Source organism: Opisthorchis viverrini (genome assembly GCF_000715545.1).
Source record: "Opisthorchis viverrini unplaced genomic scaffold opera_v5_1, whole genome shotgun sequence".
Classification (NCBI taxonomy): domain Eukaryota; kingdom Metazoa; phylum Platyhelminthes; class Trematoda; order Opisthorchiida; family Opisthorchiidae; genus Opisthorchis; species Opisthorchis viverrini.
In genome coordinates, this window is record NW_008751657.1 from 4,580,465 (window position 1) to 4,599,401 (window position 18,937).

The following is an 18,937-nucleotide window of genomic DNA, read 5'->3' on the forward strand; positions in this document are numbered from 1 at the left end:
TAAGTAGACAACTGTCTCTCAGTTCACTTTTCGAGCATCCCAAATGGATGGTACGTATGATAATGACACACATTATACTGCCACTAGAGGAACGATCCCAATCTGATCTCGCAACTGTCACTAGTAGATCTCACAGAATTCTGTAACGTTCAGTCTAATTTTAGGTGAATTTCAGAACTGCATTCGATTTACTTCTTCAAGAAAAAATGAGCTGTTTTTGTGTGTGCAAAATGGAATTCTACCTGTCTATAGCACTTTGTTCGTGTACCTTTTCTAATTTACAAATACAGTTAAGACAAATAACTCTTGTGTTCTGTCTTTATGTTCTATCCAGGCGCAAATGGACGCATCAGTATTGCCAAACAGGTAAATCTGTAAGTCTAAAATGCAGCACCCAGTGCTTGCGTGCGATTCAGCAAAACTATCTCAGTCGACAGAGGTACGGGCCAACTACAAATATAAGGCGATATATATAAGACTTCGTTCTTCTCGTCTTACCCACTAGTGATTCGGGTAAAGGTCTAGAGTAGCCTAATTTTCGCCCTCTTAACATCACTAATCCTACAATACAGTGTCAGAACGCCGAATTCCGTCAAAAGATACAATGTTTTAACTCAATTGGTTGGCTTGTAATAACACAGCGAAGAGGTACAAAGGCAAAGAGCTTATCGTAATGGCGTATCCAGTACTTTGTTATTAGGCTATGAACTCATGAAATACTTCTTGGTGCGCTAATGAAACGAACCAACATGTGAAACCAAAAAGAATGAGTACGAAATTTCCAAGTATCTACTTGTGGCAAATATACATATTCTGTCTTCGAACTTTGTATAGATAAACTCACTATCTATTCGATAGAGTCATGTAAAGCCCACAGGAGAATTCAGTTTTCCATCCCGTGATTTGGAGTTTCAATGCGACGATGAAATCTACACCTTTTGGACAACTCAGACGTGCGCTGAATGCGCGGCCGTGTTCACGAACATTACCACTCGCATTTGGTACATGCAAAACCCTGACAACCCCCAGGTCTAGTGTGATGGTCTAACGGTGGACATTGGTTAACAAAATAAAACCTCACTGAGGAAGCTTTGTTGTGCCATAGAATTTCAGTAAGGTAAACGGTTAACTCCATCTGTGTTGAAAGCAACAGTTTAGCTACGGTGCAATCAAGCTTGGTTGTTTGACAAATGAGCCCGGTGAAACGAAAGACAAATGTAAATGGAAACAGGACCTGTCGAAAATTTAACAGAAACACTTTGAGAAGCATAAATTAAATCCACTTGTGTTCCGTTTAAAATTTCTGAGAAATTAGTGTTTGGAGATTTTTTCACCAAGCCAAAGAAGAAAAACTGTCTACACAATCTTTACGAGACGTGATGTCACAGGCATTTTGTTCGAAAGCACATTGCATACAAACGATCAACAAGTAGTAGATACCAACCAGTTTCTATTTCTTTAACAATAATTTTAGCCTACCATGAGACTAAGCGAAGCCACCTGGGTATTTAGATGTGAAAATCTCCGACTGGCAGGACACTATGCTCAGTCTCAGAAGCGATTGTGCCCAGTATGTCAACGCCCATAAAACCGAGGATTTACCTATTCGAATACGTGAGAATTAACGTATTTAGCATCACCAGTAGGTTTTACACAAAGTAAAGGCTACCGTATAGTTTGCATCAGGTTAGATTTAGCCAGGACGCCCGGTTACCACTCAAAATTTCTGAACAAGAAACAGGCATTACAATATTTGTAACTGCAAAAGATTGATAATATCACCAGCCACTAGTCTGAAGACCCTTATTCGATGTCCCGTTAGTACCTTCAGTTTTATCATAGGTCCTCCCCAGAGGTGCACCAGTTATTCCACAAATATGCATGTGAAAAGAAGCTATACGGTTGTGCTTATGGTGCTGGGCAGCTGTATCAGTCTTGGTGGTCTCGCGATAGACGATATTTTCATCCGGATTGGGAAGGCCAGAGCGGCTTTTGTGAACCTGCGTCACCTGTGCCATAGGCATGACATCAGCTTATCCGTCAGGGATCGAGTTAACGATGTTGCGATGCGCTCCATATTACTGCATGGATCGGAAACCTGGCCGCTGCGCGCCGACGACGTCAAAAAACTTCCAGTGTTTGACCACTGATGTCTTCGGAGCATTGTCCGAATCTGGTGGGATCAGCAATGCTGAAGTACATCGAATGGCATTCGGGAGAAATAACTCACCCTCGATAGATGAACTTATCACACTGCATAGGTTGCCCTGGCTCGACCACTTTCTGCGTATGCCAGTTGACCGACTTCCTCGAAGGGCTGTTTTCGCAAAACTACGTAAAGGGCGGAAGAGAGCCAGAGGCGATCAAACAGTGAGTTGGCAGCGAAGTATGAAAGCCATTACCAGAAAACTCAGCTGCGCTGATCATTGCCGTCTTCCTGGATGAGGACTCAGAGACGGAATACACCAACGGTTAGAGACAATGTCAGACATCGCCCAGTCGCGCATTTAATGGCGCTCGTGCATCCAACCTATTGGCTTCAAAATGTAGCTCCCCTCCCAATCCCCTTAATTACAACTCCACTGACAATCCTGTATTTACGCACCAATTTATCAGCCCCGGCCTCCAATGTGCAGCTACCTACCCCACCTCCCCGAATCATCGATGAACGAAACTGTAGCAGCTACGATCACTGTACTCCAAGTGCGCGGTTATTACAACTGGCAATGATGATGATGATGAGTAGACAACAACTAATTACCTCTGTCTTCCGCGTGAATCGTGAGCTACAGAGGGACTAAAACAGTATCGTGTGTAAAAGATAAACTGCTTCTAATAGTGGCTCCCTTTTCCAATCGAATCACTTCAGGGACAATAGCTTATGGGACCGAATACAATTTCATCGAGGGCTCTCGCCTACTGGTTAATTGTGCAGTAGAGTGAGCTAAATGTACGTTTGATTCACGCCGATCCTCAGTCCTGTTTTTTTGGCGTTTCATGTCAGGTCGAATGTATGGACGAAGAGAACCTTAATGTAAGGCTTCAGGATTTCATGTTTAACAGAAATAACATTTATTAAAGATACGCAGGGAGTTTTTTTTTGGGCGTACAACTAACGACTGACGATTCCCAGTCATCCTGTGAATGCTGAGCCACCACTCCTCCTCTGTCCTGAGGCATGTGAGTGTGCAAGAGATAAAACTTCAATCATCCCATGGCTCTGGCATAAACAAGACAATTTTGCGTTACACCGACAAACCAAATTCGAACACAGGTGTCCAGCGACGGTGAGCGACGGGTTTCCACAGCTGAACAACGCCGAAAGAACGTGCGATAGTTGGTCGTTATCCTTTGAAAAATCTCAGCAACAAGCAACTTAATCGCACTAGATCGATGCAGTGACGTGCCTCGTTGCACGATACTAGTGTTGATCCATGAATAGTCTAAATATCGAGACTGGCCGATGACATGTTTAAAAAGGGGATACGCAAAGGGTTTTACTTGTTCAGCTACCGAATTATCGCAAGTAGTTTATAATTATTCTACCTGATATCTTGACGACGGTGAGAGTCCTGAATGACGGCTCAAGACGTGAGATGTTCTCGTCCGATCGACATCCTCAGTTGTTTTCGACACGCGTCTCACCATTTAATATCGGAACTGCCAAAATGCAGTACCTGACTATCCACATCTTGTTATATCACGAACTGTGGTGGTTACGCTTCCTGTTTGACGTAAGTCCCCGAACGAGTTATGAAGTAAGTACCAAAAATCCAGCACAAAAATATCAGTCTACTCAAAAAATTATTATCCTCTAAACGGAGAGGTAAATTGGAAATTGCGTGGTTTATCCATGAAAACTGATTATTTTCGCGGAACTTCACTGGGTTTTCTGCAAAAATAACGTGGTGCTTACATGCACGAACACCATAAGGATAGTTAGCGACTAGTTAAGCAACAATTCCGAGGAGGCGCAATTTAAATTTAAATGCTCATCACAAAAGTAACTCAAACAAATCTCATCAAAATGATGATAATTTAAGACGATCTTGGGGATTCAAAATTTTTACAAGAGTGCTATGTTTCTGTACAAAATTTTACTTCATGCATTCCGGATTTCCCGAAAGGATTCGGGCCAGACTCGGATTTCGTAGAGACTCAAAAAGTGTGATTTTCGGGGTGAGTTTCTTCCGGCATGCTCGTGATCATATTTACTGCGTTAATGATGCGGTCGGTGCAAATTTAATGATCGCTGACATTCAATAAAATATTGCTACTTTTAGCATGTATATTAGTTTATTGTGTAAGATCCACGGCATGTTACTCAGATCAGTGGAACAGGCCCACATTCCTCGACAGACAACACTTGTTGTGACTCATCATTATCACACAAGTTTAGGCTTCATGGAGCGTGAACAGGAGGCAACCTGCCTTCGTCGAAGTGGTACTCGATATGACATGCAGAAAAAGTGGCGAAGTTGTGGAGGGCACAATTTTTCACCCAACCATTGCGGTACGTCAATGCTAAGTGCCTAGGTGACGATGGTTACTGTGTTGTATGACGGTTTTCAAAGGATAACTTCTCTACAGCACAGTCGTCTACAGTGCCTATCTGTACTGAGAAATCAGTTTACCGGATTTAAAAATTCTTATTGCAACGCATGCAGGCGGAACTACAATCAATGATCATACGCTCTACCCGGTTCAGTTCGCAACTAAATTGCTGTGATCCTCAAAGGCAATCTGATATTCTGCATTTATAAAACTATGTATTTCCGACCGTATTGAGACTGACAGGGACACAATGAAATTCGTGTCGTAATATCATACTGTTCCATAAATTGCCATTGCTTGACCCGGATGGCGCTTACTGTTTTTATTGACAATATAGGGGTAAGGACAAAACAATAGCACTCTGGATTTGAATTTGACTGAGTTCTGGACAGATCGGAAAATATCAGTGCCTTGAACTGCACCACAAACCTAGTTCTCTAAAACCTATTATTACTACCGCATTTCCCCAGATGATGACCATCTTTCGGGTGGAGAGAAGGAGGTGAAAATGAACCGCAGTTGACCAAACCATGGATTGTTGGGTACTGTTCATGGGTATCCTCTCCGGAGGTAGGAACTCCAATAATGATCTCACGGGAACTGAATATAGCAGGCTATCATTATGAGCTAATCCTATTCTTAGAAGGATACTCATTGAGGAAACTATTCCCAAGGTTGCTGAAAACTCTTTAACAGATTCACTAGAGTCTCCAGTGAAAAGAAAATTGATACGCAAAAGGGTGAGTGACAATCGCAATAGTTTGCAACAAAAAACGAGCACTCATATGACTGTTTTTGGGAAACCTCTTCACCTACGCCGATGCAAACAGTCCGGTAAGTCCGCATGATGGAGGGGGAGGCATCTGACTATTACACCTCGTCGTCACAGTATATCCTCGACCGCACTGGGATTTGAAACCCGGACAACTAAGCTGCGAGACAGTGTTACTAATGCTGCACTAGCGCAAGCTGAAGGGACTTGATTTACCATGTATGAACAGGCGAAGGACTCGAGTGACGACTTAGTAGCTGCCCTTCCTGGTTGTGTCGATCGATTGGCCTGTCTTGTCAGTGATTCGTGGCGGTGGACGAAACAGCCAAATCAATCAAGTGTGAACGCGTTTGCCTGTTCAAACGTGATAATTTAAGTGTGTGCGTTGTGGTGACAAGCTCACCTTGCTTGTCAGATGTCCGCCTGGCACAACCTAGGCTATACGGTACTGATGAGGCCTAATAAGGGTGCAAATCGAGCTCATTGATTTTACTGCTTGCTGTGTTCAGACCGAGATATTTGTTCCGGGACAGGAAGAGAACCGTCTACAAATTCTGCATCTACCTACAGTCAACAAAGGACTACTTTGGGTGGGAAATCTGGTAACCACAGAAGTAGTACCACTCTGCAACAATGAACATTTTCGGTCAAATCCTTCAACTATTTTTTATAACTCACACAGAACGAGTTTCTAAATTTCCAGGTAGGAAGGGTTATCTTCATACCACAACATAGCGATTTTTATCTCTAAACTTAGAAGATTAGACGTCAATTAAACATCAAAAACGCGTAAGTTGTTGGACACACCAACCCATGTCGATTGCTTTTGGTCGTTCCGTTCAACAGTCAAAGCAGTGAATTGCTCCTCGATTGTTCGCAGGTTGTATAGTAAAACAATAGATGTCATTTTCATATAAGGTGTTCTACTACATCGTTACCTGATTGCTGTAAATGCCATGAGATTACTCAGCAAGTGTAATACAAAGTGTTAAAATTGGTGTTTAATTCATGCGTTTTACTTCTGGGAGAAAAACGGTCATCCGGTACCTTCGTCATCCTAACAAATCCATTTAGATGACACTGTACCCCATCAGTCTTCCCCATTCTCACACCTAAGTCTTCTTCAAATTTGTGATACAACGAAGCAGCACTATAAAACCACTCTTCATTATTTGGAGTGACGAATATGATGAATCAAGGCACAGAGTTCATGAAAAGCTTGGCCCTGAAAGAACTAGAATCGCGGCGTTCACTTAGGTGTTCTGAGCGGTTCACTGTCGAAAGCCCCCGATAAGATAGAATTCTGTACACAAATTAACAACAGAACAACAAGCACCAAAAATCCTTTAACGAAATTTTCGTAACCAAAGGTGCCGATAATGTTGGGGGCTAGGGTAGTGTTTATTAAGTATGCATAAGACCCGATTTGTTAAACGCTGAAAAAACAAACCTGGAAGCTTTCGAACCAAGCTATAACCCTCGTTGGTGGACAAAACGTTTTTTTTCGATAAGATGGCTTGTTGACAGATATGGTTAGTGAAAATATATAGGCCTGTTCCAGGCTCACTTCTCCATATACGTTTTTGGAAGCTCATCAGTGGATTACATCATTTTCCTCCTTACTGGTGGCGTCCGTCCGTCATCCTTCACTCCAATGGATGCAGGCCAGTGTGTTCAAGAGACAAGCAAATACTTCAGTCGATTATACATGTGATAATGACGATCGCAGAGGCAATCATAACAGTGATGACAAGGACAAATGGAGAGCAGCTAAGATGAGTGAAATTACTAGTTATGTGTGTTGGAACAACAGTAACCCAGAAGGAAAGTGATTCTCCAAGAGCCCTAGTCTTATTGGGTTTTATGAGGCAATAGCAGCAGAATAAACAGACTGATGTTCAGGCCTATAATTCCCCCTTGGCTTCAACATCATATTTCTACCAACTTCATTTACGCGCACCGTGCATGCCCTTTTAATTGGATGTTCTTGGATTGTCCCATGGGTCACAGACCTTTTCATAAATCCTTGGGTTCAAAGCCTTTGAAAGAGGTACTCAAAATAGGCCATTCGCTCCGATCTCAACCATTAGTGTTGTTTTCGCACTAGATACCGGCTTCAAAAAAGAAAGGTCGATTTTTTGTAAAGAAAATTACTCGTAGGGTTACCGAAAACTCTCTGGCAGCTCGTGATTCAGCTTGGTGTCGCTTTAAAACACAGACAGCGTGGAAATCAGTCTACCGCGACGAAAGTTCGATGTTCTGCGACGTGGAACCGGAACATGTGAACTCTCCTGGACAAGTATGACAGATTGTAATTGAAATGAGTAATACGCTTAGGCATGCGGCTCAGATACTGTTGATGAAGTTAGTACTTCAGGTTTAGTGAAGTCATTTCGCACGGATCCAAGAATAGTTTCTCGGGTGCTGAATTTGGCTACTGGTGAAAGTGATAAAGGCGATAAAGTGATAGTCATGCGAAAATTACTCATTTGAACAGGCGTCCTCCTGTCCTGACGCGATCATTCTCGTGAGTTCACAACAAAGGACTTGGGTTTTGCTGTTATTGGGTTTCATCCGCATTGGATTTCTTTGGGGTTCGAACTCCGGGCATTGGCATGCGAGGTAAGAGCACGCTGCACGAAACTGAATTCTCACATCTGAATAGGCGATGTTGAGGTAGTTCAGTATATGGTTGTACATCTTGTGAGCAAACTCGCGCAGGATACTATGATGGCAGCTTATACCGTAGCCACAATCATACTAGACTGGAGTACCTTCTTTACAAGTTCAAATTTCAATTAGGTTTAAAGGTTTCTTTGTTATTCTAATTCGGACAGTTGACTGGCTCGACTGCGCTAAGTGCTAGTCGGATCCTCTCTATTATGACGGGATGAAATGTTGCTGCGAGCTCAGATTTTACTGGCGGTCGTTCCTCGACATTGACGTTTATAAGGTTGATTATCATAGCAGAAAAAGCTGAACCATAGTATGATTTGATTTGTACATGCGAGGGATGTGGATAGGTTGTACAGGCACAATGACGAAATTTCCTGTAATCCACTGAACATTCTCTGTGGGTCAAAATAGCAACCATATATCTGGACAAACGCGCATCAATGATCACACAAATTCTTGGGCGAACGACACGTTTGTCAGCCAACGCTTATCGATTGCAGGACGTATTCTCGGGTCTCTTGTACCACAATGACGACGTTCTTTGTTCTTCGTTCCCGCTCATTCTGAGCTGATTTGTGCGTTTATGTGTGCGCACACACATGCGCCAGACGCGTTCGCCAGGCGTGCCAGCCAGACATCGACCAAGTTTGGCTGGGGGTAGACACCAGGGTGAGACTGAGGGCCGAAGCGAACGAATTCCCTTATCATAGCAATCAATAGTCGGCCGATGAACGGCAAGCTAGCCCTGGGGTGGTGGGACTAGCAATGCCTGTGTGATCTACACAAGGCGATCGATACCAAGCAAAAAGGACCTATGGACAAGTCTGCAGTCGTGTCACGACTACAGACTGAGGCAAGGTCATTTTACCGGAGTGAACCAGACAGCGATTCATCTGATTGGAATGAAACAAAGAAAACGCGCTGTTGAAGTAAATCGCACTACTAACCTCGTCATCGATGATTCTTCAACCACGCAACGCAAAACAAAGCTAAACACGGTTTAGATAAATAGAAGAAATAAAAGTACAATTGGTGTGAGAAGCGAGGTAAACTAACTAACAAAATGGTGTAAACGTTGATATCCTTGTTCACGAAAGGTGTATTTGTGGACAGTAAAAAAATACTAGCGGGAATCTTCACATTAGGCAAGAGGGTGTTAGTTTGGGACCAAATACCCAAATCCGCCTCCGTTTTAATGCAAAATATATTCAGTAATTTGTTCGTGTTCAGTGATGAAATGAATGTCGTTAGCACAGAAAGTTATTGTAGCATGGTTCAAGAAAAGGTCCTCACCAATCAATCGAAAAACTGAAAGCCGGCTTTTTCAAAACTAGGGAACAATTACCCGTCAGAACCCATGAAGAGTGCGACAGGCGATGATCACTAATTGTCTCCACCAGTAAAACATGCAAAGGGGATATAAGCCTCTAAAAATTTATCGAATTTCGCACATAAGGTTCGCATATAACTAACTGAGTGCTTAGAAGTAACCAATGCACAAATGTGGACAGTTGATTGAATCGGTTGTTTGAAGTCTGTTTGATTCGAGAAAAAAAGAGAAGTGCATGGCGATGTTGCTGGAAGTGGGACGCGGAAATGTCTAATAAACAGAGAGATTCCGGTGCAGAAGCATAAGTGGCTTAAAAACTTCACTGAACCGCATATCAGTGAATTCATTTGCGAATTTCTTTGTAATTTTTTCACCTTCTGATTTACAAAATTTTCAATAAAACATGACTTAAACTTATCCCTCGTAAATGATCACTTGTGTATCATTAAACCTTGGCCTCTGATTTGCCAGTTACGATAACATTAATGGGGATCTCGGCTGAACCCAGGGTTTTAGGATAATGCTCGTCTATACAACGCAAATTATCAGGCGGATCATAACCGGTTTCGCCCCTTCCACGATTCATCAGGTAGGCCTAGTTTCCGAGTTTATTTCTCAGTCAAACATGAAGATGTACGCAAGCGAGGATACACACACATTTGTATATCAAGACGATGTTTTATTGGGGAAATCAATTTGGCTCAGGTTCAGCTGAATCGTGATCATTATCGACAGCATGTTATCACTGTTCAGAACTGATGCTTGGCTGTCGTATAACCATGATTCATTTGAAAGCCTTATTGTGAAGAAAAGAATAAAGGTAGGTGGAGAAGGTGTATACACCTACAGACACTTACTCAGGCGATCTGGATGGAAAGTGACAACAAGGACGTCACTGACATCAATTAGCCGCTATATCTTGCAGTGTCTCTAACCAGGCGTAGTGGGGATCACGCAGTCTCCATCCTGAAAGGCGAGCAGCACCGACAGCACCCAAACGTTTCTCGATCCCCTTCGTACCCCTTTGCGTGGTCAAGGATTGATCACCACTCTGATTTGGAGATGGAAAATAGTACTCTCTTCAGCAAACGATGGTTCGGTATACGCAACACATGTCCCAACCAACACAGCTTCTGCCGCTGGACGCATTCTTCAATGGAAGTACCCGTTGCACAGCCGAGAACTCGCTTTCTAATTGACTTGTACTGGATTCACCGACACCAACCCACACGAGCTATGGTTCTGAGACAACGATTGTCAAACACCTGAAGATGTCTCAGTTCCGCTGCTCGAACAGGCAAAGTCTCACAGCCACACAACAAAACAGCCCGCACTGTAGCTTGATACACACATCCCTCGAGACTCAAGGATACACCACTCTGACGCCATAGGTGTTTCCCATTAGCAAACGCGACCCGGGACTTGTAGATTGGTGCATTGACCTCATCTGCAACATTGTCTCCCATGGATTGTGAGTGGCGTGTTAAGTGACCGAATGTCCACCCTCACGACCTTACACTTTGGGTTCAAAGCGCATACCAATGGATGACTTTGGTCATTTCATCCAAAAACACCCGCGCATTCTCCTCTTCTTCGAAGATGACAACGATGTCGTCTGTATATTCTAAATCGACCAGATTTTCGTCACAGGCTATTTGAACACCAGGGTTTTAGCGAGCTTCCAGCGTTCGTCTTATTAATTTATCGATCACGAAATGAGATAAGAATAGAGAGAGAGTGATCATCCATAATTAAGACTGATTTGTGCACAAAAGCTTTTGGAGAGCTCGCCGTACACTCTCACACGTTCGAAAGATTGAGATTACAAGGAATGCATTATGTTCACAAACTTCCGAGACATTCGTTGATGGGCAAGCGTGCTAATGAGACCAGACCAGTCAACCGAGTCGAATGCGCCTTGGACCGCCTAAAATGGATGGTCGTTTGTACGTGTGACTTTCTTGGAACTTGACTGAGTGTGAACCCTACCTGCTTCTCCCGAGTCAACCCTACCTGCTTCTCCCGAGTCAGTGTTTCACGAGCCACCATTTTCTTGGAACTTGACTGAGTGTGACAGCACCACCCCTTCCAGGCCAGAACCCTACCTGCTTCTCCCGAGTCAGTGTTTCACGAGCCACCATAAGGTAACGAAGCACAAGTGACGCTAACAGTCTCGTAACGACCGGGTTATAGCTGGTCCTCCTGTGGTTACCAAACACACATGAGTAATTTTTCTGAAAGTATGTGCTACCCACACTCCATCCAGTTTTCTGAGAGAGTCTCCTCTTCCCAACTGCAGGCAACCGGGTCAGACAAGCGCTGACCGAGGATTTCACCCCCATCTTTGAAGAATGCAATTCATCTTCCCTGGGATGTTTCCGCGTGCATTACCAAACACAAATAAATATCTCAAATTCAGGGCTATAAGATAGTCCAGCACTTTTAAGAACTCATCTGGCGCTTTGGCCAGATTTACAAGCATCCTTTCCAAGAGCCGACCATCCTTAATACCTTCTCCGTATATCTAGAAAAAGGCACACTGTTATGCCCGATGAGTCCTTCCACTCAAACCGGTGGGGTTTCCGCATCTTTTACGCCGGAAGATAACAGAAAAGGCTTCAATGGATTTACCTTTCAAACTTGCATATTTATAAAAAACCGCTACCTCTTTGCTTCGCTGGCTATCATTCCTGTCGTCTTTTGAGACACCAGTGAACTTTTTTGTTCAGGTCTGTTTTGGACGGATCAAACATAACAACGTTGAAATGTGTTCGAAAATCTCTTCCACGTTAGGCTCAATATCGAGACAATAATTCCCTTAACTGTGTTCTTCGTTCACGACTGTGATGCATATCAACTCATCACAACCATGGCTTTCATAGAAAGAGTTGCATGTCAAGGTAACCCCCCATGTTTGCACAAGAATACAGTAGGCTCTAACATAGTCACAGCACTTTATCTATGGTTTCTAGGGCCATTCAAGGTAATAGTGTTTGTGATAGCATTGATATCTTACAAGTCAAGATATCCAAGATTGGTAAACTGTTCAGGTACTGGATTGAAACCGTACCATCCCAATTAATATCGATCCATCAGGCCTCATTGTTGTTCTTACTTCATTTTCAGGTCTCCCATTCGGCACATGTCAGGTTGTATTAAGACACTAGAATGAACCTCATCTGTGGGATATTTCCTGTAAGAGTCTTAGGCCAGTATCTTACTGTGTCAATCGCGTATCCCCTTAGGACCCGTGAGAGGTCATTTTCACTGCGTCTTCGATCAACATATAACCTCTGGATGGTAGTGTAGACCTGCATCCGTTTTTGTATGTCCGATAAGAAGTTTATCTGTGCAGTACCTAGTCGGAAAACATAGCTTATCATGGCTTTCTGACTTATCTCCAGGCCGTCGAAAGGCTGCCTCACACCTGCCAGCTGCAACAAAAGGTCAGATACCAGTCTACCAACCGACGGTACTGATAGATTTGCGATTACTTTGTCCAGCATCTCGCACCATCAGACACATTCCGTTCCATTTTTATGTAATTTGCGCATCAGAATTTCACAAAATCTTTAACTCTCACCGGTGCCATGTCCAGACAGTCTTAGTTTTCTTGCTTGACATTTTTCCAAGCCATTCCACTAGTTGACTCCATTGACCAGCCGGGCCACCTTATTGCACACCCGACACAATTCATCATTGATCACTACCGATTCGCTTCACTTATATGCAGTCTTAAATGTAAGCCAGCTTGGTTTAGCTTTCCTTCAAGTTTTCGTTTAGAATATGTCACCGTCCACTGTTCATTCAATTTTTGGTTCTACTTTCTATCGATGTTGAACTTCATACCACAGAGATATAATTCAATATTTTTTCGTTTCAGAAGATCTTGATAAACAAACGGTAGTTTTTATTTGGGCAACGTTTCGCTTTTGACACAAAAGCCTTATCAGGCCAAGTGAGCGGGCCACCAAATTGGCCAGATTATAAGGCAGACGGGGAACCAATCAGTAAGTCAGTCCTCTTCAGATTATCACACTAGATCCGTGATGAGCGTCAATTAATGGCTCTATTCGGTTAGCGAAGTTGTCAAAATCTTGCTTTCGTGGATTGGGGGGGGGTTCAAATTAATTCTGACCGGGTTTGGTTCATTAATCTTCCACTTCAGGGTGCTTCAGTTGATGATTCACTTCGGTTGCCACTGGCTGATTTTCCCTGGTCTTTGTGGGGTCGTGAGTGCTCCGACAACAATGCGGCTCTCAGTTGCCGACAACCGTCCGTTTCGCTCAAACATCTGTTTAGATCGTTGTTCAGCGTGGTGGTTTTATGGCCTCTTTTTGGTCTTAACTAGAAGAAAAAGGGGTCTGCAGTTTCCGCGAACAGCTAGGTTCTTAGACCTAGTTCGTTTGATATTGGTGAGCCTGTCCCACACCGGTGCGGTGGCCCAACATGGGATGACCTGTATAATGGGTTCAATGGGTGTCAAAGTTTCACTTTGTGCGCTGTGCGGGAGAGACCACATTTTAACCGGGGTTAAGAAATTTGTCACAGATTCATAGTTGCTCCGAGGGATTAGTCAGGAAATCAGTTGGGACACCGAGCAGACAATTATGCCACCGATATTCTAATGAAAATCTGCAAATAAACTGATAAAATTAATACATTTCAGAGTTTAGCTACAGTGTGCGTTTGCCCCAGCCCTAGTAGGAAATGATTTTACGGTTACATTTATGGAAGTCAGCTGTGAAATGGTAAGCGTTCAATTTTTGGGAATCGGCTGTTGTGTTCTTCGTTAGTTCTTGTGGTTTACCTATGAAGCACAGTAAGCTTCTCACATGAATTGTAGGTCCGAGTGAGTGAATGCCGTTTGACCGAAACCAGGAGAAAAGACTGATGCACTTCAGCTATCCCCGGAAGCATGATGCTTTGATCTAACCTTTGTAACTATCTGAAGTTTGATACCTGAGTTTTTATTCATTTTTTGACCAAATCTAGTTCTGAGTCCACATTCCAAGTTTCACCTCAGTAGGTTGCCGGGTGCTTGCTTCGCGCCAAACGCCTTCATCATGATGCTCTGTAAGTTCTGAATAGATCTAGGGGTGTCATGAATATTCTTTGTGCTCACATTATCGTTTTGTATTAACCATGTTTTCGCCCTCATTTTTAGCTTATGTACGTCTATTCTTAGACAAGTAAAGCGCTATTCATTCTACGCCATTCATTCTTGTTCTCGCGCTCAGTCAGAATCGATATTCTATTCGTAACAGGGAGGGGCTATGAAAACCTCCTATCGGTTTACTGATGAATGACTGAGCTTGCCAGCGCTTGCTTCCAGCCTATTCACCCACAGACCGCTGGTTGCACAACCCTTCCCATATCGCGTCTGTTTTTCTCAGTTGAAAAAACTGCGAAAGCCACATCAACCGATGAGTGTAGTGGTCCACCTCGTTCACTCTGATTAGTAATCGATCATAGGATTGTGGGACCGGAGGCGATGAATGTGCTCGTCTAGTATGTATGAATTTTCATATACTTATGGATTACTGTTGGCAGCGTGGCAGATTCACCAGCTGACATGGATCGTTGCTGGGCCACAGGCATCAGTGGTTCGAGGCATCCACTGAAGTACTGGCGGCTGGTGTTAAATACAGTATGATCATTGGATAGTTTCGACGGTGAGCTGGTGCTTTTGAGAGGAAAAAATCGGAGCAAAGCGATTGGTCGGGTATCTGTAAGAACTGCTTTTCAATTTCGATTTGGGGTAAAAAAAGTGCCAATTAAAGACACGCTCTTATCTTCGTGCCCAATGAAAACAACTAGCTGTCTCTTGTTGGCAAAATCTGATCTGCCGTGGTCGATGAATGGATTTTTCCATAACGCCTACAGAGTAACTGCAAACGGCTACATTACTGGTCTTAGAACGACTGGATGAACTCAGCAAATGATGGATTCTTAGCAAATGGGGATCTGAAAAAATACCTATTACGCCGTGTTGTATCTTTCTTCCTGAAGGGCTAGTAACTTTTATTTTACATTACCTTTAGCCTTCCTCATTCCTTTCAGACTATACTCGACTTGAGATGTTTTAGTTAGAGTCATTGCAACAGTTTCACCCGACTGATTTTACTTCCTCTCAGTTGTTAGTGCGAATCCTATGATGTTCTCCGAAGAAATAAATGTGGACTGATACATCCCGGTGTTGACAATAAATGTCATGCCTCTCTACTGAAGCTATGATAAGACCCCAAACTTTTCAACTACATAAGACCTTTCTTTCTCATCATAACTCTTAAGTTTGTTGCCGGTGGAATGGCTACGCACGAAATGCCTCGCACGTCTAAACTCTGGGAGATCCACCCACTCCCAGGGAGACTTCAAACTAATTGAAAAAACACTACTTGTAAGGTTGCTGAAACGTGTTCGACAGCTTAGTGCCAGTCTCGCCATTTTTCCAGGTTTCAGCAAGACTCAGTCAGGACATTTGTAACCTACTTATTTTCTACCTTAACATTCAGTTGTGCACAATCCACGACGTTAATGTTAACGGGAGACTGAACTGAACTCCATTTGAAACCGTCGCTTGTGATATTCTTCAACTGGATTTGTTACACAAAGGCCATATCGAGTTTTGACTGACAAGATATCCGAGGTATCAGATTTGATGCAACAAGATTTGATGCTACAACCCTACAAGAACAGACAAAATAATGGCGGGGCGTCGGGGGGATCTCCGCAACCCTATAAGTTCAGTTATTTCAATAAAATAATACTTTGCTATCTCGATTGTCGTTTCAACTGAGACATGAAGCGACTTTTGTGCAGCACATCNCCGGCGGTTAACCCGAGTCCCAGTGAAAACCGAATTCTGTCGTGTTCTGAGTCTCCTGAATATGGCATTTCCGCAGAACAACTGTAAGTAGAGCTGAACCCTCCGTACAGTGTGTGAATCTAGTCCGGGTGCCTGCAAGAGTGAACAGAGTGAGATCATATGAGAACTGTTCTTCAAATTGTACATGATGATTCACGGTATCCCTTTGATTTTCAAAGTGGTACTGTTTATGGAGATGTGTATAGAGCTGCGTGGAGAAGTACAGTGTATGGCATTATGCCGAAGAAAAAACTCGATTAACCATTATGCTCATAATGACTGAATATATGAGATCCGATAAACAAACAAGCCTATACTAAAACGAGCCCATTCTGTACACTTAGTAACAGTAGTCAGATTATACCATCCTTCAGTGAATGCGACACATATCAAATACGGTGAGTGTCCTACCAGTAAGCAGTCCTCAGTATAATGATAGCAGTGGATACATTCTGTTGAGCTACACAACCCAGATCAATATAGGTTTACTCAATAAATGTGGTCACTCCGCCTGTTATCTCTGCTGAAGGCTCTGCCAAAAGACAAAAGCGCACTGTTGTTCAGACTCCACGATACGGACGTTCTCGAAACTTCGGGTGTACTTGGTAGTTACTTACATCACTCAAGTTGAATGTGGTTGTCAGATCTGATGTGTATTTAGCCTGACAGGCTTATCAGTTCAATCGCCATATTATTCTGTGCTTATCTGACTTTCGACTGGTCGTAGATATGCCGACAACGGTGCTATCATCTTATTGACTAGCGTGATGCAACTATAAGAAAGTGGCAACACGTACTGTCTTATGTACTAGGTGACGATGACTCATGTCTTGAAACGTTGAGTGAGCGATCCATCGTTGCTCTCAAGTCGTTCTCGGCCATAGTAGCACTGTGCTTGCTTGAAGACTGTATCGTGGAAGACCAAGTCAGTAGTTCGCTTTGCAGAACTCTACAGTCACGGGTCCGACCGTACAATAAAATTAGACAGCCTCTGCTTGGCGAATTACTGTTGTATTCTCATGCAGTTGAATTGGGAATATTATAAGGCCTGCGAACAAACTGCCGATCAGTGATGGAGTCACATCTACTCTGTTGTTTGGATCCTCCAGATAACGGGTGAGTTGTGGGGCTATGTGGTAAATGCTTGATAACGGCGGAAGAGTGGACACTGGTGGGCTAGAGAGTTACAAGATTGACATTTATCGTTTGGAACAGGGGACCAGAAAGGTGCTGTAGATGGTTAGGAGGTAAATACGTTTTACAGAATGGGAATACTGATAAGCACTACGATATGAGTTAATCGCACACATCTCTCATGAGGTGTGTTTTCTACCATCCCTAGTTGCACTGCAGTTTCCAGTGCAGTGGGATGTTTAGATGGCCACTTGTGTGCCACCAAAAATGGATGAACAGCGCGGTTCACACGCATCATGGCTGCTGAGTTAATTAAAGCTGACTGTTGATACAAGTGTAGTGTTTAGTTCGTAGACAACCTGAAGAAACATAACATGAGTTGTGACTACTGGTTTTCACTGCTACACTTGTTCGTGCGCTTTGTAGGGAGGTTCCATAACCAGGAATGAATTTCTGGTGAATAGCCTATCAGACGTAGGTACGGCAGTTATTCCATAATCTGAATGCCGTATGGGACGACTCATATGTGAGCTCAACTGCAGTCATGAATGAATCATCGTGAGTTGCGTAAATTGTGAACAGTCAGTTGGTTCGTATCCAAAATACGGATATAAATCACAAATTTATCAGTTTGTCCACAATACCTCATCGTAGTGTCCCAGAAGCTTATGCGGTGTCTGAGTGTGATCATTTTGAAGAATAGCAAAGCTTCATGAATCAGTGGAAACCAAAAATCTCTGGCTATTTTTTGAAGCTTTATTCAGTTTTCTATTGCATTATTTTTGAATCATTTTAATTGCAGAAAAGTTGTCCTCAATTTTAAGAAGGAAGGCACTGAATTTCGAGAGTCGTCCGGCTCAGGGTTTGGTCACCTAGCAAAACTGCGCAATAGCCTCATCAGTCGCTTCCTATTGTCGAGAAACAAATTAGTTTATTCGTACTAGATAGAATACTTGTGGGAATTACGGCCCAGGCATGTGGCCAGACTTGACGGTAGCAGATTTCGTAGGCCCAGCAATTTTATGGGTGTCTTAGTTCTATTATTGATGACTGTCTTTCTCAAGGGTTAATGTCGTCTTCCCAGTGTTAACATACCCTTTATAGATTTGGCAATATTCTGTCCTAGTAGCTTGGCTCTTAGCAAGTTGACACGCTACCGTTCACAGCTAAAACATCAAGTATGTTTAGGGACGTAATCCGAACGATTTCACCTGGAACTTTTGACATTCGCTCCCAAGAAGGGGGAACGGACGGCCTAATGCGGTAAAAGTTGTTATGATAGCAGAGCACATACCTGTCAAGGAACATTTTGTTGAAGTTTAGTTCCATCAACGGTTTGGGCATAGTACACCCCTGCAGTTGTGAATGCATTCGAAAGGATTCGATATGCAACGTCTTTTGGTCTGCATACTTACATTTCATATACAGCACAAATTTCTTGTCTCCGTGTCAAGTTAGTTAGATGTAGAGTATGCCCGCTGGACTTTCCGGTTACATCCCAAAAACCAAGAGTAGAACTAATACTGGGGAGAACCTACAGAGAACAGGGGTGACGTTCGGTTAAGTTGTACGAATATTTCTTTTTTTAATTACCCAGAAGTTG

The 18,937-nt window shown here is 43.1% G+C and overlaps 1 protein-coding gene across 1 annotated transcript in view; it reads right to left on the minus strand.

Annotated features, from left to right (window-relative positions):
- T265_12444 (hypothetical protein) overlaps positions 1 to 10,113 on the minus strand; it is a gene marked incomplete at both ends in the record, with an annotated part of 16,274 nt that extends 6,161 nt beyond the window's left edge. Inside the window, 3 exon segments of the mRNA XM_009163860.1 lie at positions 2,231 to 2,331; positions 2,336 to 2,437; positions 10,079 to 10,113. Coding sequence (XP_009162124.1) covers positions 2,231 to 2,331; positions 2,336 to 2,437; positions 10,079 to 10,113 — 238 coding nt within the window.
- Between the last annotated feature and the right edge of the window lie 8,824 nt (positions 10,114 to 18,937).